The sequence below is a fragment of the Gossypium arboreum genome, chromosome 13 (genome assembly GCF_025698485.1).
Source record: "Gossypium arboreum isolate Shixiya-1 chromosome 13, ASM2569848v2, whole genome shotgun sequence".
Taxonomy (NCBI): Eukaryota; Viridiplantae; Streptophyta; class Magnoliopsida; order Malvales; family Malvaceae; genus Gossypium; species Gossypium arboreum.
The window spans coordinates 46,763,335-46,786,858 of record NC_069082.1 but is presented as its reverse complement, the minus strand read 5'-3'; the positions used below and the strand labels follow the sequence as shown (position 1 = coordinate 46,786,858).

The following is a 23,524-nucleotide window of genomic DNA, read 5'->3' as shown; positions in this document are numbered from 1 at the left end:
GTCTGTTTGTTTAAAAAAAAGATTTTTTCAAAAACAATTTCTAAAAATTGAATTATTAAATTTTTAAAAAATTGATAATTTTAGTATTTAAATAAATTTGCTGTGATAAATTTTAAGTGTAATAATGAAAATTTGATTGGGCAGGTCTACAAATAATATATTTAACGAAATAAGTGGAGAAGAAAAGAAAAGAAAGAAAATGCAAATTATTTGGAGTTTAACTCTAACTAAGAAAACATATTTTCATGTTAAAATGAGAAAATCTTTCAAATATTCATCCCATCTTCCTCTCTACTATTGCCTACAATTACATCAAACGAAACAAGGCAGGCATGACTTATGATCATACGTCTCCACCTTGCCCTTAATCCTACAATCTTAAAGTAATAAGTCATATTGCAAATAGAAGCAGTAGCATCAGAATTAAATACAAATTTGATTTGAAATATACAAAAATATAAATTCCTTTTCGAACAAACCTTTTCATTTTTAACAATCTTTCTAATAGTTCCATTCTTTCTTAGAAAAGTGACATTTAAATTTGTAGCATGTTAATATTGAAATTACTTCCTTTTTGACTCTTTAATTTTGGTTTCATCCTAAACAACCTTACTAACTATTTCATTATCATCTCACTTATCTTATAATTAATTTGAAATAATCCAAACTTTGGACACAATAAATTTAAAATGAATTTGCACTAAAAAAGAGTTATGCACCATCTTCCTCAAATTTTATAACTTTCTTGCAATATTAGTCATCTACATAATATGTTCTTACATTCCCCACAATAGGTAATGTGGGCTAAGCCCCTAAAAAAATTAAAAATTTTCATTAGACCCTTCAAACTTTAAAAATTTTAATTAACCTCCTAAAACTTGGAATCTCTCATTAAACTTTTTAAAAATTTTAACTAGATGCTTTTAATATTTTATTCACTGTTAAGCTTTTAAAAATTTGAAAATTTTTAATTAGACTTACAAATTTTAAATTTTTTTGAACATTCTCATTAAATCCTCTAAATATTTTAAAATTTTTAATTAAGCCCCCAAATCTTAAAATCAAGATCCAAACCTGCCCCTAAATCATCAAACTTCATAATCATGTGTTAGGCCATTAAAGTACCCTCCTCCGATCTCTCGTCTCTTTTTCGCAAATGATCTTATCCTTTTTTTTAAGGCTACTTTAGAACAAGCCAAAGTGATTTTTGATATTATCCAAGAGGTTTTTTTTTTCCCTGGACACAGAGTGAATGCTAGAAAGTACCAAATTTATTGTTCCCCAAACATGACCGAGTGTAGGGAAATGCAAATTAGGTCCAAGTTGGGGTTCAAAGTAGTGGAGGATGTAGAGAAATATCTTGGGATACCCTTATTTCACTAAAGGGTAACCAAGCAGACATATCGGTTAATGATGGATGAAGTTGATAAATGGTTTAATGGGTAGGATGGTGGAGTTACCTTGGCGAGGTCGATCCTCTTAGTTATTCCCAATTATTTCATGTAGTTGCCTTGAATTCCGGTGGACATCTGTTGAGAAATTGCAAAGATAATAAGGAATTTTGTTAAAAGGTTGTACAAATGAGCATCGAAAGATTCAGCTAGTTGGTTGGGAAACTTGTTGACAGCTCGCAAACTTAGGGAACAAAATGTAGCTAAAATTAGGCTTTAATAGGAATGCTTTTTGGTTTCAAGTTTTGAAAAAGTATAAACTGGGCACAGGGTGTCCTGATGATAGTGTATAGACCACTTTCTTTACGACAACATTGATTGGCTACGAGATGGGTGGTGTCAAATTTGCTTGGGAGTCTGGCTTTCCACATGTTGGCAATCGGCATGTTAATCAGCGCTGGATGAAGGAGGGGTGTAATAATGAACGGCAAGCTGGATTATCCCATATATTTAGAGATGCTAATAAGGTTAGCAAACATGTACTGAAGCATTATCAGGAAAAAAGATTATCCCATATATTTGCACTACTCCTCCATATCTGTAAATTTATATCAGTGGTTACTCAGAACGATTGAGTTAAGTCTTTTATCTTCAAAAGTTTTGGTGCTTACTTAATCCCTCCCAAAATTTTCGCTCTTTTTACTTTTTTTAATGGATAGTGGGATTCCTTTATTATGATTGAAATCATTCTTCAAAATTTTATAAAATTGAGATCTGATTTACTAATAAAGCTGTTTAGAACTTAAAAAAAAAAAAAGAAGATAATAATAAAAAATCTCAACTATATGTTGATGATCTTAACCTCCGAGTTAGGTGAAAAATGAGATGTGCAGCAAAGACAAAGTGGAAGCTAACCTGAAAAGATTCAACTGGTTTTAGTTTAATATAGTAAAACTGAAAGTTGCCTTTGCTTCACCCTACAACCAAACATCATTCCACGCTTCTTCTGCTAATTTTATTTGTCTATAGAAACAGATACCCATAGAATAAGTTTGAAATAAAAGCAGGCCCAAGCATATATTCCCTAAATCTTGGATTATTGCTTATTTTAATCAGGATTACTGCCTTAAAACAAAAGCTAGCGAGGGAGACAAAACATGAAACGGCCACAGCATGTTATGTTTTCTTTATAATTGCCTTCTTTTCATCATAGTTTTTTTTTTTTTTTTTGGGGGCGTAGATGATGAACATTGTTGTTTGCTCATAATTCATATAAATATCATCTTGTAGCTAGCACAGGCAACCAGTTATGATTTAATTAATTAACTCTATATATATTGTTAGTGGAAAATAATGTAGTTGCATGGAGGAGGTTAGTAGTAGGATTTTGACATGATACAAGGTTTTTGTATTTTAAAGACACACAGAATCTAATCCAATCATATCATTATAACTATCAACCAAATGTCAAAAGGGTTACAATACTTAAAATAAAAAATAAAAAATCTCATATTAGTTCACTTTTTAAAAGTTCTCTGCTTTTTTTTTATTAAATATCAAGTATTTATTTATTTTGTTTCATCTTCCTTTAAACTTGTTTTTTTATATTAATAACTTATTAAGGCTAAGTTAAAATTAAAAGTTTGTTTTATTTATATAAAAGTAATTAGAATATTTTTTTCACTTTATTTATTCCTTGTATATTTTCTCTACTTCTCATCCAATTTTTATTAAAATTAATATAAAAAATATGTACATTAAAAACTCGGGATCATGAGCAAAATTAGGAAAGTCTCTTTTACATTTTTAATAATATACTCCTACTAATATATTTTTCTTCTTTTATTAATTTAGCTCATATTTTTTTTTATAAACTACCAAGTTTATTAAATTATTAATGAGTTTATATTTTGGTCACTTAACTTCAAAAAGCTAAAAATGATTACTGAAATTTTCAAAAGTTTTGGTTTAAGTCATTAAATTATTTGGAAGATTTTATTCAAGTCACAGGATTATTAAGTATTTTCCTTTTTAAAAGTCTAACTAGTAAGTTTCAAGCGATAATTCCACAATCGATACGGTGGATCAATACGCTCGACAAGTATAATAACATACATTAACTCTAAGTTAATCTGACAGTCAATGTTGAAAATCAGAGAAGAAAACTGTTTAAATTTTGCTTCACAAATTAGCAACATTAAAAATTGTTTCATGAAAAAAAATTAAACTATAAAAGAGAAAGGGAATGAGATGTTTTGATTGATGTAGACAATGTAATAAAAAAAGTCATATAACAACAATTTTAATAGTCTAACAACTTAAATGATCAAAATATAAATTTACCTTAAATTTAATTTATCAATTTCTTTTCAATTCAATTGAAGTCCACACAAACGCTATGAAGATTAATAATCATTTCTCAATTAAATTTTAAATCAGAAATTTAAATAATAATATAAATAGATAATGCACCACTATCAAGAAACTAACTAAACACTAAAGAAATTATGCTTTAATGAATTAAAAAATGGATTAAAGCTAGCTAAAGTCCCATTACCTTACTGTGGATCACATGGCCATGATACCCATGGAAACAGCAGACACAATCTCGTAATTATCTCAAATTCCAAGGGCAATATCTCTTATCCTTGACCTTATAATACCTCCCTCCGCCCTAAACTTTTAACTCACAAGTAAATTTTATTTTTTCTCACGCCACCGAAGACTTCCTTCTTCTACTGCACTTTTTTTCTTTCTCTCACTTTCTCGGAAAGTATTCTCTTTTCCTTTTAACGTTCCTTGCTCATTTTCTGTCACTTCCTTGGGAAAAGAATGTATCACGGAATGGTAAAATGCCAGAAAATTCGTCAGATAGTTCGGATCCGACAAATGCTGAAGCAGTGGCGAAGGAATGCCCGGATAACGGCCAACAACAACAATAACGGACACGCGCCGTCTGATGTTCCTGCTGGACACGTGGCGGTCTGCGTGGGCACCAGTCTCAGGAGATTTATCGTACGCGCGACGTACCTTAACCACCCCATGTTCAGAAAACTCCTGGTACAAACTGAAGAGGAGTACGGTTTCAACAACGTTGGACCGTTAACCATCCCATGCGACGAGTCGTTGTTCGAGGAGATTCTCCGAGCCGTATCCCGATCCGACTCGGGCCGGTTCTCCACATTCGAGGTTCTTCAGAGATGCTGCCAAGTCGGCATGAAGGATAAACTCGGGGGTTTAGGCGAATCTCGACCGTTGCTTCATGGGGTCGCCGATAAATCAGTGTACTAAAAGCTAATGCAAGCATATAATGAAGACAGATCCTCCTTGGTTGACTCAACCAGAGTTGGAAGCGCTAACAGTTTTACTGAGTTGATTATGTTTCATTATGATTTATTAGAGTGATTAGTGGGTAATTTTGAAGTTCTTTTCCTTACAATGATTATGAAGGAGATGGCAAAGAGGGATTGTTTTTACCGAGTCATCCCGAGTGGAAAAGAGTGACGAAGCTTAAGCATAATTTATTTATTATTTCCATATTGTAAATCCAATGACTTTGAGTTATTATTTTTGGAATTTTAGAGATACTATATATAATTTGTTTTTTTTAATTTTATTTTTTGTGAGAGAATATAATATAAATTGTAATTTATATGAGCATTGCAATTTTTTTTAAATTTTTTTATAGTTTCACTTATATAAAGCTACAAGGTATACATTATAATTGCAAATGATGGGTTGAACCTTTTAGCATTGCAATTTTAGATACCAACAATGCAATTATCATTAAAAAGAGGTTAAGAGAATAATACTTTAAAATGGAACCACAATGCTTAAGAATAAATAATTTTGATTCAATTAAAATAAATTTATAATTAGTAAGAATATACAAAATTTATCAAACTTGCCTGGTGAAAATTTCAAAATTAAATGGTTAAGATCCTTGGTGTTTGAAATTGAAGTTGGATAATGATGATGTATATTGACAAAAGGAAATTTAGTAATGATACGAGATGCTAAATGTTGTTTTCCATTATAGTAAAAAGTAAAAATTGAAATGCTCAGACAGACGCAACTTTCTAATCCTATAGTGGAACCTTTATAAAGGGAAGATAAGATTAATGTATTAATTAGCTGATGAAAAAGTGTGGAAAAAGAAAAAAAGTGATGATAAGGAAAATGAAATTTGATATTATTACTTTTTCTAATAATCATGGAAATAGCAATGTGATTCATCCAATTACAATTATGCTATTTGGGTGATTAGGTTATTCATCAAATCACCCTGCCTTTTTGTTACAACATGGAATGAAAGGTATCACGATTTACATGTAAAGGCTGTAAGGAGTCGTTGTAATGGGTGTGATTTATATCCAATTTGTGCTCACAGTCGTTAATCTTGGTACATGATACCCTTCATCAGAGTGGCTTTAATAGATATATCCAAGCTTGAGGTGGGCTCCCTTTCATGATGACTTATGTTGGGTTAGATCAAAATGGGTTTGATTTGACCTTGTAACATGAGGAGTGGGCTGGATGTAATTGCTTTCGGGGTTGATAAACTTGCAGCGTTACAATCATTAAATGAAATTGGATTTGACATGACAAATCCCTTGATGACACTTTGGCATCGCCTATCAAGTTATCTGTGCTGGCATGTCATCTTGGAAGTGTTGTGGCATAAAGGGTGCCGTTGTGTAAATATATAACAATTGTCCCCCTTGATCCGTCATAATTTGATATATCAAATTAAGCTCTTCATTATACTAGATGAGCCTATGTTCAAGCAATTTAAGTGTACTTTCTTTACTTTTGTTATTAATAAATGATTTTATTAGTTTTATACCCTCTTGAGACAAAAATTGGCCAAATGGTGTCATGGGGAACCTAACGACGTGATTGAGTTGGTGTAGGAAGTCGATAATGGCCCGAAATCGAGGAAATCATCATTCAGATTGGATACTGCGAATTGAGGTTATGGAAGTCGTGATACCCATAAAGGTGCTAAAGTGAAGAAAATTGAGGTCAAACGCAGTGATATCGTGACACTTAGGATGGGTATCGCGACACCGGGACCCCCAATTTTGATATTGTTTTTGATATCACGACATCGAAGCTTAGGTGTCGCTATATCGTTGCTGGACGAGGAGAAAATTGGCTCTAGGGGTAGTTTTTGTCCAATACCAACCCCAATCAAAATTTAGTGTCTTGGGGCAATTTTGTACAAAAATTTTGGGTTGTATTTAGTTGTTGGCTGATAACTATTAGTTAGTTAATTGCTACTCTAGCTAGGTGTTATTTATATTTTAGTACTCAAAGTTTAGCTTGTATTTTCAACTTCATCCAAGGGTTTTAATATAACTCAGCTTCATTTTCATTTAATAGCTTAAAAATATGATATTTTCTGATATTTTTTCACCTCCATTGTTGCCTACATCTTCTCCCTCAAGCATTCTTCAAGAAACCACTAAGCTTTCTTATTCCTACTTTTTGTGCTTAATCATGCTTTGAATGTTTATTGGGCTGTTGTTTGTATGGAAATGATGTTAGGTAACTAAATATATAATGGTTGGTTGATGGAAATGTTGTTTGATTAGTTTTTGGTACAGAGACTAAATTGTAAAAACTGGACTAAATTGAATAGACTTAGAAACTTAAAATTGACACCTCTAGGTGAATATTTAGATAAGTGAGATCAAGATGAGATCCTATTAAACACCAATTTGGTTGTCCTGAGGTAGTTTGGTAAGGTCGAGAGATAAATCGGACTAAATTGTTTAATTTAGTAAAATGGTGACTGAGAGGTAAAATTGAGCCAATTAGTAGTTTAAGCATTTTAGATCCCTAATCCAAAGAATAATTGACAACATGGAAGTCAACCAACCACTTGTGTGTCTTGAATTGTTAATCATGTAATTTTTCATGCCTTACAATTTGGTCCTTCTTAGTATTTGTTAGTTAAATTAGTCTAATTATCTTTGATTATGGATTGCCGTAATATAGTTCTTAGTGAGTAGTTAACTAGACTTCCTATTTGTATGCTTGTCACTTAGGGATCACTTTGTCCCCGACTTTATTAGGTTTGATCCTTGGAATACTTTGGTGTTCCATTGTAACACTACAAAAATTATAACTGACCTGTCACACTTGTAATAAAGCAGCTAAATATTTAAGTATAATAGAGTTGATTCATAGCCCCGATGCATGCATGTCGGGGTGTGGTCACTGTTGGAAAAAACGAGTTTGAAAAATGCAGCGAAAAATAAATTTAGGGAAAACAGAGTTTTAAATTTTTTTCCAAAACAAGATCTTAATTGTGATATCTAAAGTAATAAACACTTAATCAAAATTGTACATTTTCGATTCTTCTAGGATGAACGCTTCGACCGAGTAGTCTTCTTCGCTATCCTCAAGTTCACGTCTACCAAGTGTTGCTAGCTTTGAATTAGAATTTTTTCCCAAAAATTACCAAAGGGTAATTCCGTATTTCTCTAAACTCTTGGATTAAGTTGTAAATCAGAAAAATATCTCTAGAAATTTTCTGAAATAATCTCTTAAAAAAATTTTCTTTCTACAGCTTTCTCTTAAATTCAAGTGTGTTTCAAATAATGACCCAAGACTCTATTTATATAGGAGAGTTTAGATAGTTCAACTATGATTAAACTTAATCACTTTAATATTAAATTAGTATAATAAATGTTCTATTAAATTTAATATTAAATATATTAAAATAATAGAGTGTTTATACGTAAGATAAATAAACATTAAATTTAATTTAATATTAAGATAATTAGTTTAATATTAAATTAATAAAATACTATTAAGATAAGTATTAAATTTAATTTAATCTTAAACTATTAAAATAATATTATTTTTGGAATAGTTAATCGAAATCAAATTCTCTGGTAAGTCCTAGTAGGAGTGTAACTCTTCCACTACTCAACCACCAAAGACCAACCACCACCAGCCATCGGAATGTCCCAGTCGCAGTTGCCGATGCCGCCGTGTCCGCTGGTGCAGGTGCAACACCTTTATGGCACTCTAAGCCGATTTGGTTACTGCTAGTTCGGTCTGGATTAGTGACGACCCGACCAGTCTGGTCTAGCCATCGGTTGGACTGTCAACCCGATTTCACATACTGGGCCCGAGTCAACTAGTTTTTGGGTCTTGGTCTCAGTTTTAGGTTCCGGCACCAATTTAGGATATCAGGTCCAAATTTCAAGTTCAATTACCAATAAGGCCAATTGTCTTACTTGAAAATTAATTTCTAAAAATAATTCATATTAATTTTAATTAATTTGATAAATTTAATTTTACTTGATCAAAATTAATTTTTCTAAAAACCACTTAGATTGCCCAAATTATTTTTTTAAGAAAATTATTTAATCAAATTCTCTAGTTGAATAATTTTCACGACCACGTAATTTAATTCCATATCAAATAAATCGACTCAATTAAATTATTTCCAATGTTGTAAAATTTTCTTTTGATTCAAATGCAGTGCAATCGAGCTTTCGTTGAGCTAGCAGAGGGACCAATCAAACATATGCAATTAGATTCTAATAATTTCAATTATATCTAGAAACATCGTTAGAAAATTTCGCAATTACTTAATCATGGAGTTAGTCCACAAGAAGTACCATATTGAAAACTCCTTATTGTATACTCTTTACAAAAACAATTCATTCAACTGTTTTATCCAATGACCTCGTCATGTGTGTGTTACCCTCATATGATATCCTTGATTCCTTTGAGTTAAATTCGTTCACTCAATATAATCCTATTTTATCTCATTGTCACCATTATGTCTTCTCAATGATTAATATGATCACTGTCAATAAATGATTGTGATAAATTGTTCGTTCGAGAACGAGCAACCCGTGGCTTTGTTACATTTTTATCAATCCACATAAAGCCAATGAGAGGATATCATTAACTCTTTAATTGAGCTATGAATTCCAATATTGTTAGTAAAACCATGCCATACACAAGTCATGTACCCAACATACCAGTTATGGGCTCGATCATCTTTAGAGCATAAGCCTCCACTTATATCAAAGCACATGAGTTGCATATGTCTGGTCAGTGACTAACTTAAGATTTAGGTAAATCACACCATGAATGTCGCAACTAAATTAATTCACAAACAGATTCAGAATTAATTCATATTAGGTCTAGTCCAATGTATCATTCTACAAATGAATACATCTATTTCTCCAATCATAGAGTCAATTGCTTTGATAGCCAAGACTAGTTATCTCCCCACTTGGAATTGTAGACGACATAATAATCCTTTTTAGTATTTCAATCAAATGCTCACTTCGTTTCTTTTACGGGATTACAGACTTATTCAGAGTATCTGTTGAAGTAAGTTGTCTTTCTCACAATGTAAACGTTCTTACAGTGCCACTTATCTTTAGTTTGAACTTAGACAATCAATGAGCTAATATTTGCTTGTCACAATTTCGCTATACATGCAAAATATAAAATACAAAAATACAAAAGTCATAATAATGAAATGTGAAATTAACTTTATATTTTTACTCACTGTTCAAATAAATAGAAAATAGTTACATGTTTACTAGAATATTGACATATTTCCCAACAATCTCCTGCTTGCTATAATGAAGTAAATGTGTCATGTTTCGCATTCCTATATTCTCAACGTCTTTGTTAAAACTCTAGTTACAAAAGCCTTAGTAAACAGATCCACAAGGTTATATTTAGAAGCTACTTTCATCACATCTACAATTCCTTCGGCTACTACCTTTCGTATCAAGTAATACTTTCGATCAATGTGTTTCGTCCTCTTGTGACTTATCGTTTCCTTCGTATTAGCTATTGCAGCACTGTTATCACAATACAATATTATAGTTTTTTACATACTAGGAATGACTTTAAGATCGATTAAGAACTTTCAAATCCATATTACTTCTTTCGTTGCCTTAGAAACAACCACATACTCAGCCTCCTTAGTAGAGTTAATAGTGCAAGTTTGTTTTACACTTCTCCATACCATGACTCCACAACCTAGAATGAATACATTTCTCGATGTTGATTTCCTCGAATCTTTACAGATTTGAAAGTTTGAGTCTGTGTATCTAACAGGAGTAAGGTTCTCCCCAAAATACACAATGCTTGATACCTGGATTCCCCTGATATCGACTAACCATTCCTACTACAAAATAGATATCTGGATGTGTGCAAAGCATCGCATACATACGGCTTCCAACTGCCGAAGCATATAGAGCTTTACTCATATGCTCTCTTTCTTTCACTGTCTTAGGACAATCATTTAAAGAAAGATGAAAATCTGATGCTGTCGCTGAACGCTTGACTTTGCATCGGTCATTGCAAAACATTCTAGTATCTTATTGATGTATGAAACTTGAGATAAAGCTATAGTTTTTATTCTTTTTGTAACACCCCGTACCCGAGTCCGTTACCGGAATCAAACACAAGGTGCACACAGACTTAACTATTTTCACAGTCCATTTAGAAATTTCCAGACAAGCTGGTTACTGCATCACTGTCGCCTTAAAAATCATATCTTGAGTTTCAAAGCTCGAAAATTAGTTTCATAATTTTTTCCTGAAACTAGACTCATATGTCCATCTACAGATTTTTTTCTAGAATTTTTGGTCGAGCCAATTAGTACAGTTTATTAGTTAAAGTCTCCCCTATTCCAGGGTTTGACTACACTGACCTTCGTGCACTACGAATTGAATATCTCCTTGTACAGGGCTTTAATACTGATGCAGTTTGTTTCTATAGAAACTAGACTCAGAGAGGAATCTATACATATATGGCATGACTCATAATTATCTCTGGTTAATTTACAATGAATTTCCAAAGTCGGAACAGGGAATCCAGAAACAGTTCTGGCCCTGTTTCACGAGAACTTTAATATCTCTTAACATATAACTCATATGACCGTTTCGTTTCTTCCATATGAAAGTAGATTCATCAAGGTTCATTTACATAATTTATTAACTATTTAATACCATTCCTACTATTTTTAGTGATTTTTCACATCCACATCACTGCTGCTGTCAGCATCTGCCTTTAAGGTAGGCTTTACCTATTTCATGATTTCCATGATTCAATTGGCCCCTTTTGCATACATAGCACAAAGTGTGATCATGATTAACCATTCCAATGGCTAATCGTTTCAAAACAATTCCATACCTCATAATGATCAACATACAAACGATTATAGTACTATGCTAAAAACGTATATAAGCCATTTTCGCATGGCTATCCAAGTTTACACAAAACCGAAAGGTACATGACCTACAACCAAAGGGTAGTCCTATACATGCCATATCCAGAGTTCAAATAAAGAGTACCAAAGGGGTTTTGATAGTGTGGATGACTTCGACTTCGATGATCCCGAACCCGATAGCTAACGAGCAAAATCTATAAAACAGAGAAACAGAGAAACGGAGTAAGCAATTTATGCTTAGTAAGTTTGAGCAAGGAATTCTAGCACAACAAAAGCATGGCATTCATATAGCTAAACGGGATAATTTCATATGCACACAACCTCAATATCATACTTACTTCACATTACCACCCTTATATTCATACACAAAAGATCAACTTAGCCAAAGGTCGCTAGCTCGCTCTATCGATCGAGCGAATTCTTACTTGTAAGGGCTCACTAATTCACGCACATATGAACATACCTCATTGCTGTAATTTTTGCAAGCGCATCAACTGAAATTTTTGCAGCAAGATTGCTCATTTCCGAATCACGTACCTTCAGAATCTAACCGGATATAACCACAAGCACAATTGCCTTCTGGTCTTAACCCGGATTTGGTAACTTGCACCAATGCCTTGGTCTTAGCCGGATATAACAACTTCATACGAATGCCTTGGTCTTAGCCGGATTTAACAACTCGCATACGAATGCCTTCGGTCTTAGCCGGATATAATCACTAGCATAAATGTCTTGGGACTTAGCCCGGTTTCATTCAATTGCTCATGTACACATATATCAATAATCACGACACATCCATATTTCATTTTCGTTACTAAGGCTCAAACACAAAATATTTATCAAACCTTTACAATTTCGGCTCAATAGCCACACACAAGGAGCATGATTTCAATATAATTCAAGTAGGGTCATTACTCGAAGACTTACCTCGGACGTGGTCGAGCGATTTCGATGGCTACTCGACTACTTTTTCCTTTCCTTTATCGCATTTAGCTCCCCTTTGCTCTTGAGCTTAATTCACACAAATTTAACTTATTAAAGTCTTATTATGATAGTTTATGGCCGAATATGACAAGGAGTTTAAATGGTCATATGGCCATCCTTTAGCTCAAATACACAATGGTCATGCTCATTTTTAATCGCAACAAGCAATTCAATACAATTCATTCAAACATCAAAGTGAAGCTCAAGGTACTTAGCCCTTATAAACATTAGACATTAGAGTCACATGTGTACGAAATCACGAATCGAATTCAACACATTAGTTAGTACTCTCCTTAGCCGAATTTTCCAAGCCAAGAATAGGCATCAATATGCTTGCCTCTAACCGAATGCATGCACACCAACTCCCCTCATGTGGCCGAATATGCATGTCCATGTTGAGGCCAATTATACACTTAATACCACACAAAAACAACATACATTTTACTAACTAACGCATTACATATTATAGATCAATACACATCTCTCATTTACTTCATAACCGAAACATCATCATAAGCAAATATACACCTTGAAATAGTATATATGTCATACCAATACATCATGTGCAAACATATATTCATGTAGGTGCAAGGGCCGAATCTCAAGTTGCTTATATCCAAATATAAACACATATCCAAAGCTCAAATCTTACCTACCATGCAACATGCATGAATCATACTTATGGATATACCATGGCCGAATACACCACAACACCATACCGTTTCAATTTGGTCATGGTTAAACAAAGAACTTAGTATCTCATTCAAAAATGCTAAAAGAAAAATCTAAGAGTCCTCAATCCCCCATCACATGTATCATTATCAAGCTTGATATTTAGCATGCAATGGCATTAACACCACATCCACTTTGGCCGAATATCATTCCCATGACATAGCAAAGATTTGAACCATGGGCTAATAAGAACATCAAGCTAGCAACTAAAACATGCATGAATCTCATGGCACAACCTCAAACATACCTTAATCTTGATTCAAGTATAGCCAAGCCTCCTCCTAATCCTCTCCCAAACCAAGCATGAAGCAAACTTCCTTTCTCCTTCATTAGCATTTTCGCCAAAAGAGAGTGAAATGGATGAACAAAATTTTTGTTTTTCCTTCTTACCTACACGGCAATGGGGAGGGAGAAGCCTTCCACACACATTTTTTTCTCCATACTCCTTATTTTATTTATTCCAACATAACCCACTTACCAAACATGTTTCATGACATGTTTTGCCCATAATTCCTTGTCATGGCCGGCCACTAGCTATTGGGGGAATTTGACATGCAAGTCCATTGTTTTGCATGCATGCTTTAATTAGTCATCACACATTTCCCATCATACTTTCAAAGTTTACTACTAGGTCCTTTCTAGTGAAATTCACATTTATAACTCTAAATCAAAACATCAAAAATGTTACACATGAGTTAACACACATTATAGGCAATAAAATAAATATTAAATTATTTTTATGCCTCGGTTTTGTGGTCCCGAAACCACATTCCGACTAGGGTCAATTTTGGGCTGTCACACTTTTGATCCCTAAGGATTCGAATTCCAAGAGTATAACTAGCTTCACCCAAGTCTTTCTTGCTAAACTGTTGAGCTAACTATAGTTTAACCGATGACAATTCTCTTACATCATTTTGATAAGTAGAATATCATTGACATACAAAATGACGAAAACCATATTTTTTTCCCTTTATACGCTTATAAACATAAGGCTAATCACCGTTTTGCTCAAATCCAAAAGTATTAATTGTTTGATCAAATCTTTTATTCCATGAGTGGGACACCTACTTAAGTCCATAAATGGATCTTAACAGTTTGCAAACTTTCTGTTCATTTTATTTGACAACATAGTCAATGGGTTGAGCCATGTAAATGGTCTCATCAAGATAGCTATTCAAGAATGTTGTCTTGACATCTGTTTTCCAGATCTCATAATTGAGAGCAGTGACAATGGATAAGAGTATGTGGATAGACTTGAGCATGGCTACTAGAGAGAAGGTCTCATCGTAATTGATGCCTTCTTTCTGTGTGTAGCCTTTCCCTACAAGTCCAACTTTATGTGTTTCTACTTTCCCTTTCGCATTTCTCTTCTTCTTGCAGATTCACTTACACCTTATGAGTTTAATTCCAATTGGTAAGTCTACAAGTTCCCACACTATATTGGATTTCATAGAATCCATCTTGGCATCCATGGCCTGTTTCTAGAGCTTAGAATCAACGTCCTACATAGCCTACTTGTAAGTGAGTGGATCATCATCCTCATGATTGACTTTCGTATTATAAATACTACCATCATAGATGAAGAAGTTTTGTTTCTTAGAAACTCTCTCACTACAACAGATTCCCTTATGCTATTGACCGTTTCAAGTCTTTCTACAACTTTCTCGAGAATTGAACTTGGTGATTGTTTTACCACTCCCAAAAGTTCCCTGAGTACCACTTTACCTTGAGGCTTAAAGTTATCCATGTAGCTTTCCTTGAGGAAAGTAGTATGAGTAAAAACTTTAATTGTATTATCTTTTTTAAATTGTAGAATAATCCTCCCTTTATTCCTTTCAGATATCCTACAAACATGCATAATTCTGTCCATGCATCCAAATTTTTTGCATCCTTATCCAGAATGTGTGATGGACAACCCCATATTCTAAAGTGATTTAGAGCGATTTTCTTTCCATGTCAAAGTTCATAAGGTGTTTTACAAGCAGACTTAGTTGGCACATCATTTAGAATATAGCAAGCCTCTTGTATCGTATATCCCTAGAAGGAAGTAGGAAGTTGTGAATAGCTTAACATTGAACAAGCCATGTCAAGCAAGGTTCTATTCTTTCTTTCAGCTATGCTATTTTGCTATGGAGTGCCTAATGTAATCAATTGGGATTAAATCCTATTCCCTATAAGGTATCCTAAGAACTCATCGGATAAGTATTCCCCACCTCGATCAAACTGAAGATTTTTTATGGATAAACCTAATTGCTTTTCCACTTTCTCATGAAACTCTAGAAATTTATCAAAGGCTTCACTTTTACGGTGCATTAGATACACATATCTATATCGAGAATAGTCATCAATAAAAGTCACATAGTAATCGTAACTTCATCAGACACTGATGCTCATAGGACTACATACATCAGTGTGCACAAGTTCTAAAGGTTGGTTGGCCCTTGTATCTTTCGCATTAAAAGACCTCTTAGTCATTTTACCTTCCAAGCAAGATTCACATTGTGGAAGACTAACTTCTTTAAGCATACTTAAGGGACCATCTTTCACGAGTCTAGTGATTTTTTCTTTGTTAATATGACCAAGTCTTAAGTGCCATAGGTACCCTTAATTAGAGTGAGAAGATTTAAGATTTTTATGCACTATTTCAGTTTGAAGCATCAAGTAGTTATTTGGTTTGATAAATTAGAGATTGGTTTACTATCCATCCATTATAGATTAAAGAACGATTTTTGTGAATAACAATCCCTTTATTGAATGTCACAGTATAACCATCATAAAATAAACATGCTACAGAAATTAAATTCCTTTTAAACTTAGGTACATAAAATACATTATTTAAAACAATATTTCTAAAATTATCAAAGTGTAAAATAAATTCTCCCACTACTTTAGTTGAGACATAGCTCTCATATCTGGTCTACAATGAGAGGCTCTTATCACACAGAATTCTCGTTTCACTGAACCTCTGTAAAGAAATACACACATGATTAGTGGCTCCAGAATCAATAACCTACTTGTCAATTGATTCTTCCACTAAGCAAGCTTCAACCACAAAGAGTTTCATACATTTTCCCTTTTTGGCAAGGTAATCCAAATACTGCTTGTAGTTTGATTTGAAATGTCCTTTCCTGTTGTAAAAGAAACATTTGATCTTTTTAGGATCTTTTGACTTCTTAGCCTTTTTCCTATCCACTCGAGGTGGAACCAAAGACTTACTCGATTTCTTCTTTCCTTTAACTTTTTGCTTCCCTTTAGAGGATGACAAGCCCACATCTAAGTTTGCTTCAGGTTTCTCTTAAACCGACTTGCTACCATTCAACATCAACCCATTGGATTGTAATTCCTTCACAAACTGAGTCAAGGTAAGCGCCTTGTTCCCAAAGTTATAAGCGACCCTAAAATCAGAAAACTCATTGGTTAAGGATTTGATCACTATTTCAATATGAGTGTTCACGTCTAGTTCAGCCCCATTGACCTTCACTTCTGCAAAGAATCCCATATACTTAAGTATATGTTCTTTGATCGGAGTGTTGGTTTTCTATTGATAATTAATCAAATTTGTAACAGCGGATTGTCGAGCCAATTCGACTTGGCCTCTAAACAAATCCTCCAAATTTTTCATGATTTCTTTGGCAGTACAGAAATTCTCCTATTACTTTTGCAACACACTACTCATGCCCGCTAACATATAACATTGAGCAATCGAGTCTGAATCTCTCTAGCAATTTCTTGCTTTGGGATGAGCTTCCAGAGGTTACTTTTCATCAAGAATAAATTTATGTTTCTCACAGCTGAGAACTATCAGCAAAATTTATTTCTGTTCTCGAAAGTTATCCCCATTTAATTTATTCTCAGTAAGAATGCTAAAAAGAGGAGTATGAGACATGTTTGAACTGAAGAAAAAAAATAAAGATTCACTAATTACTATCTTTGTATTAAGCAAATATTTTTCATTTCGGCAACATATCAAGAATGCAGTATGATGCATGCATCTTGTATTAAAACCTTAAAAATATTTTTTCTTTTCTACAATTATTCTCACACCCATCAACCATGTCTCATTGGGGTCTATGATCAACTACCAAGAACATTGATTACATCCAATTAGTTCATGAATCTTAATTCTCAAGACACCACACGAACTAATGACTATTTAACGTTTGGTCATCATCTTTAGCTGAAATATCGTTTTTTAGGAAACTATTTAATAAGAGATGATCTTAAGTGTGTAACATTGACTCAACACCCATCATGAACATGCTCTCATTTATGAGTCATCTTGGGACAACCTATCTGAAAGTCATGCATGACTAGTTGTCCTTAAATGGAAATCCCATCTAGTGAAGCCACATGACAAAAATTACCTTGGGGTACGGCCAAGGTAGAAATCGACTCGAAACTTTTTCATGCTATCACTTAGGGACCATCAATGGATGCCGTAGGTCTTGTTCAAGAACCTTCTCTCCCATTCAATATTTTAAAAACATGCAAGGTTTTTTTATCCCAAATTTAAAGAATGATCATACAATAGTCCTAGTGACATTCTTGCCTAATCTAAATGACATGCTTCCAATATATGCATGGCATGCTACGACAATTTTATAATATTCACATTCATTCACAAGAATCAACCAATCATAAAAAACAAACAATTTTGATTCTCCACAATTTTTCTTTTGAGGGAAAAATCAAAGAAGTGAATGTGAATCATATACTAGATAGGGTCCCAAGAAAGGGAGGTGAGTCAAATTTGACTGTTTAAAAACCAAGCATTTCCTAGCCAGAGCCAATCCTAGACATGCACCTTCTCAGTACCATATTTCTCGCAGTTATTGAATAACCTAAAAAAGTGAATGGAACAATACAACACATGTATTTTTACCGTACTTTTTATTTTTAAATGATCAGTTGTGGATAATCTCAGATATATATCACAATTATAACATTACTTAATATAAATATTATAAACAATTATAAAATAGATATATAATGAGATAGGTAATTAAAATAAGATTGCCAGCTAAGGTTTCCATGGTTCTATTTCTAGAAAATAAATGAAAAAATAAAATTACATAAATTTTCGCCACAGGGCATTCCTTAGGTCTTCAACCACCATCGCATATTTTCCTCGTCATGGACTTCTTTTGGAAAAATTACATTTAAGTCTATGAATTTTAAAAAAAAATAGACCTACTTGGAGATGATAGTCCACGGTCTATTTCCTATGAACCACAACTTCAGCAATAAAAAAACAATTATATAACAAATATATCATATCACATCCATTCTCATATTTAACTCAAAACATACATAAGATCTAAAGAATATCACTTTCTATGCAATCAAATCATTCAAGAAGAAGAAAAAATTATTTTGATTATATGCTTATACTTATAGACAGAACACAAGCTGGCTTTGATACCAATTGTAAGAGAAAACATAGTGGAAAATAAATTTAAGGAAAACAGAGTTTTAAAATTTTTCCAAAACAAGATACTGGTTGTGATATCTAAAGTAATAAACAGTTAATTAAAATTCTACATTTTCAATTCGATTAGGATGAGCGCTTTGACCAAGTAGTTTTCTTCGCTATCCTCAAGCTCACATCTGTCGAGTGTAGGCTCATTTCAAATCAGAAAATTTTTCACAAAAAACACCAATGGAGTAATTTAATAATTTCTCTAAACTTTTGGGTTAAGTTGTAAATCAGAAAAATATCTCTAGAAATTTTCTAAAATAATCTCTTCAGAAAATTTTCTTTGTACAACTTTCTCTTGAATACAAATGTGTTTCAAATAATGATCAAAGGCTCTTTTTATATAGGAAGAGTTTAGAGAATTCAACTATGATTAAACTTAATTACTTTAATATTAAATTTAATCTAATATTTATATTTAATATTAAATCTTATTAAAATAATTTAATGTTTATCTTATAGATAAACATTAAATTAAATTTAATATTAAGAATCACTTTATATTAAATTAATAAAATACTATTAAGATTAGTATTAAATTTAATTTAATATTAAACTATTAAAATAATATTATTTTTGGAATAGTTAAACTGAAATCAAATTCTCTAGTAGAGTCCTAGTATGAGTGTAACTCTTCCACTACTCAACCACCAAAGACCAACCACTGTCAGCCACCGGAATGCTGCCATTGCAATCGCTGACACCGTCGTGTCCAGTGATGCATGTGTGACACCTTTACGACACCCCAAGTCGGTTCGGTTATTGTTGGCTCAGTCTGGGTAAGTGACAACCTGACCAATTTAGTTTAGCCCCTAGTTGGACCATTGGACCCGTTTCACATACCAGGCCTGGGTCAACCAATTTTTGGGTCTTTGTCTCAGTTTTGGGCTCCCGAGCCCAATTTAGGATCTAAGGTCCAATTACTGATTGGACTAATTGTTTGTCTTGAAAATTAATTTCCAAAAATATCATATTAATTTTAATTAATTTGATTAATTTAATTTTAGTTGATCAAAATTAATATTCTCAAAAATCACTTAGATTTTCCAAATTAAATTTTCAAGAAAATTCTTTAATCAAATTCTCTAGTTGAACAATTCTCACGATCGCCTAATTTAGTTCCACATCGAATAAATCGACTCAAATAAACTATTTCTAATGTCATAAAATTTTTTTCTAATTCAAATGCAATCTGATCGAGCTTTTGTTGAGCTAGTAGAAGGACCAATCAGCCATATACAATTAGACTCTAGTAATTGCAATTATGTCCAGAAGATCGTTCCGATATTTCGCAATTACTTAATCATGGAGTCAGTTTATAAGAAGTATCATTATTGAAAACTTCTTATTGTATGCTCTTTATGAAAACAATTTATCCAACTGATTTGTCTAATGACCTCGTCATGTGTGTGTTACCCTCATATGATACCATTAATTCATTTGAGTTAAATCCATTCATTCAATACAATCTTATTTTATCTCATTGTCACCATTGTGTCTTCTTAATGATTAAAATGTTCATTGTCAACAAATGACTATGATAAATTTCTCGTTCGAGAATGAGTAACCCCTGACCACATTATATATTTTTCAATCCACATAATGCTAATGAGAGGAGATCATTAACTTTATAATTGAGCTATGAATTCTAATGTTGCTAGTAAAACCATGCCATACACAAGTCACGTACCCAACATACTGGCAATGGACGATCATCTTTAGAGCATAAGCCTCCACTTATATCAAAGCACATGAGTTGTATACGTCTGGTCAGTGATTACCTCAAGATTTAGGTAAATCACATCATGAACATCACAAGTGTATTTATTCATAAACAGATTCAGAATTAATTCATCTTGGGTCCAGTCTAATGCATCATTTTACCAATGAATACATCTATGTCTTTACTCGTGGAGTCAATTGCTTTGATAGCCAAGACTAGTCATCTCATCAATTGGAATTATAGACGACATAATAATCCTTCTCAGTATTTGAATCAAATGCTCACTTCGATTCTTTTACGGGATTACCAACTTATTCAGAGTATTTATTGAAGTAAGTTGTCTTTCTCACAATGTAAACTTTCTTACAGTGCCACTTATCTTTAGTTTGAACTTAGACAATCAATGAGCTAATATTTGCTTGTCATAATTTCACTACGCATGCAAAATATAAAAGACAGAAACAAAAAAAGCATAATAGTAAAATGTGAAATTAACTTTATATTTTTATTCATCATTCAAATAAATAGAAAATAGTTACATGTTTACTACAATATGGACACATTTCCCAACAGTCACCCTCAAGTTAATGGGGGCTTTATAAAGTGGAGGCCCTTGATTCTAATTTAATTGTTTTTTTAGGTGTTTGGTTGTTAGCACTGATATTGGTAGTGTCACTTGGTGTACAAAGTAATACGTAATGATTACTAATGACACTAGTTTGAATTTTGAAAACCACATCTTTAATGAGCATAATGGTATCATACAATGTGGTGTCATTTGGGTTGTTAGGACTGGCATTTTTTTTATGCTTCTTTCCTTTAATCTTCTTAGACTTTTGTTACTTCTTTTTTCATAAATAGCCTTTTAAGAGTCTATGCATTTTTCTTTGTTTATTTTATTGTTGATTTTCTTTTGAGTCTCTTATTTTGTTTTTTTTTTTAATTTTTCTGAGTTTCTTCTCTTGTTGATAAGTTTTTGTTTGTCATTGGTAAGTTTTTGTTTGTCATTATTTTTTCTTAATTATGCTTTCACCATTCTTTTCTATTAGTACTTTCTTAATTAAAGGGTGGGACTGTAACACTTTATTTTTCAGTATGTCAAAAACGATAGTTTTAGAACTTTATTTTTCGATGATCGAGTCAGTAATATTATTATTTAATATTTATGAGTCTATTATGGTGTTATATTGATTTTTGGTCCGATAATTGTTTTAAATGATGAATAATTAAGGTACAAGGATTAAATCGTAAAAATTGTAAAATTAATCGCTATTGATTTTTATTAGTTAAAAAGACTTGAATGGTAATTATTCAGGGATTTATGTGTCAAATAACCACTTTTTGAAAGATATGGGCAGTTAGTGGAAATTTTGTTTATGTTTAACTGTTATTTAAATTAATATTAATTTTGATTAAAAGATAGTCAAACATAATAACATAAAAGAAAAGTGGCCATCTTCATCTTTCTTTCATTCTCTTCCCCGTTTCTCTATTGTTAAGAAGTTAAGAAATTCGACCAAGCTTTTTCCTTTTCTTGTCAAGCTCAATTTTCGTAAATTTTATGTTTTTGAGATCGTTGTAGCTTGATTTTGCTAGCCCAATGATTAAATTGTGAAACTATTAAAGTTTCTAATGTTCCATAAATGATTTTTGAAGCTTTTAGTATTAATGTTAGTTTATAAGCTTAGAAATGAAAAAAGACTAATTTATAAAGTGAAAGTTGTTAGTTTTGAACACAAGGACTAAAGTGTAAAGAATTCAAAATTTATGTTAAATTTATACATATATAGATATAAGAGAGTTGTAGAAGGATAAGATTGAAATTAGATTGAAAATTGAGGTTTAAATGTGAAAGATATGATTTTTTGATTTTAGGGACTAAATTAAATAAAATACAAAACTTGAGGAATTTGTGGAAAGTGAAATTAAAATGTCATATGCATATAATAAGAGGTTATAAGATAATTGAAACTAATAATTTTAAATGAATTACCGTATAAATCTATATTTGAATCAATCGGTATATAATCAATAAGAAAGGAAAGTTGCAGATTAGTCCCTGAAACTTCTATTATCGACGATCGTACTTGGTAAATTCATATGGTATAGTTATATACATATATTTAATGTTTGTGGTTGAATTGTGAATTTATTATATTTGAATGTACTTTAAACTGTTTAAAAATTGGTACAAAAGGTTAAGAAAATGACTGAATTGTAAAGAGTTGTTGTGTTATGTTATTTGTGCCCATATGAATGTATGATATGATAGGATAATCAATGAGATCTTGGATCAATTGGAAAAAAAAAATAGAGGCCCTGAGTCTTTAGTACTCAAATTTAAGATTCACCTTGTAAAAATATATGTGTTGGTCTTCAAGTCCGACCATGTTTTTATTAATATTTGTAAAACTAACGTCGATAATGGCAATATAGAACGATTGCAAAACAATAATAAAAATAAAAATAAAACACATAAATTTTATGTGAAAAACACTTTTGGAAAAAACCACGAGTAGAGGAGAAGAAAATTCACTAATGTTGAATTCAAATGAAACAAGGGGAGTTTAAACTACATTTATTTATAGGTTGAAAAACCTTATTCTAATCAATGTCAAATAGATGAAGTGTAATAAGGTTGAAAAACCTTATTCTAATTAATGTAAAATAAAATAAGTAGAATTCTATATGGATTTTACTTTTATTTTATTTTACCACTGTATTTTGTTTTAACAAGGATTTGAGTCACTGAACTCTTACAATCTCCACCTTGATACAAATTCTCAACGAACAAGTTCTTTATCACGAACTCTCAACGAACAAGTTCTCCACCTTTCCACGAATCCCCCTACGGGGTATTCTTCAACAATGAACACCAAATTTGTTATAGGAAGTGACTTAGTCATCATATCTGCAGGATTTTCATGAGTACTAACTTTGCTCACAACAATATCTCACACGAGCAACAATATCATGCACAAATTGATACCGAA

The 23,524-nt window shown here is 32.3% G+C and overlaps 1 protein-coding gene across 1 annotated transcript; it reads left to right on the top strand.

The window, feature by feature from the left end:
• The first annotated feature begins 4,067 nt into the window (after positions 1–4,067).
• On the top strand, positions 4,068–4,988 carry LOC108463185 (auxin-induced protein 6B-like). Its single transcript, XM_017763131.2, has one exon. The coding sequence runs from the start codon at positions 4,224–4,226 to the stop codon at positions 4,680–4,682; it is 459 nt and encodes a 152-aa protein (XP_017618620.1). The 5' UTR covers positions 4,068–4,223; the 3' UTR covers positions 4,683–4,988.
• The last annotated feature ends 18,536 nt before the right edge of the window (positions 4,989–23,524 follow it).

Bases quoted from the DNA above. Each gene is read 5' to 3' on its own strand.
- LOC108463185 (XM_017763131.2), top strand. From the start codon at position 4,224: ATGTATCACGGAATGGTAAAATGCCAGAAAATTCGTCAGATAGTTCGG.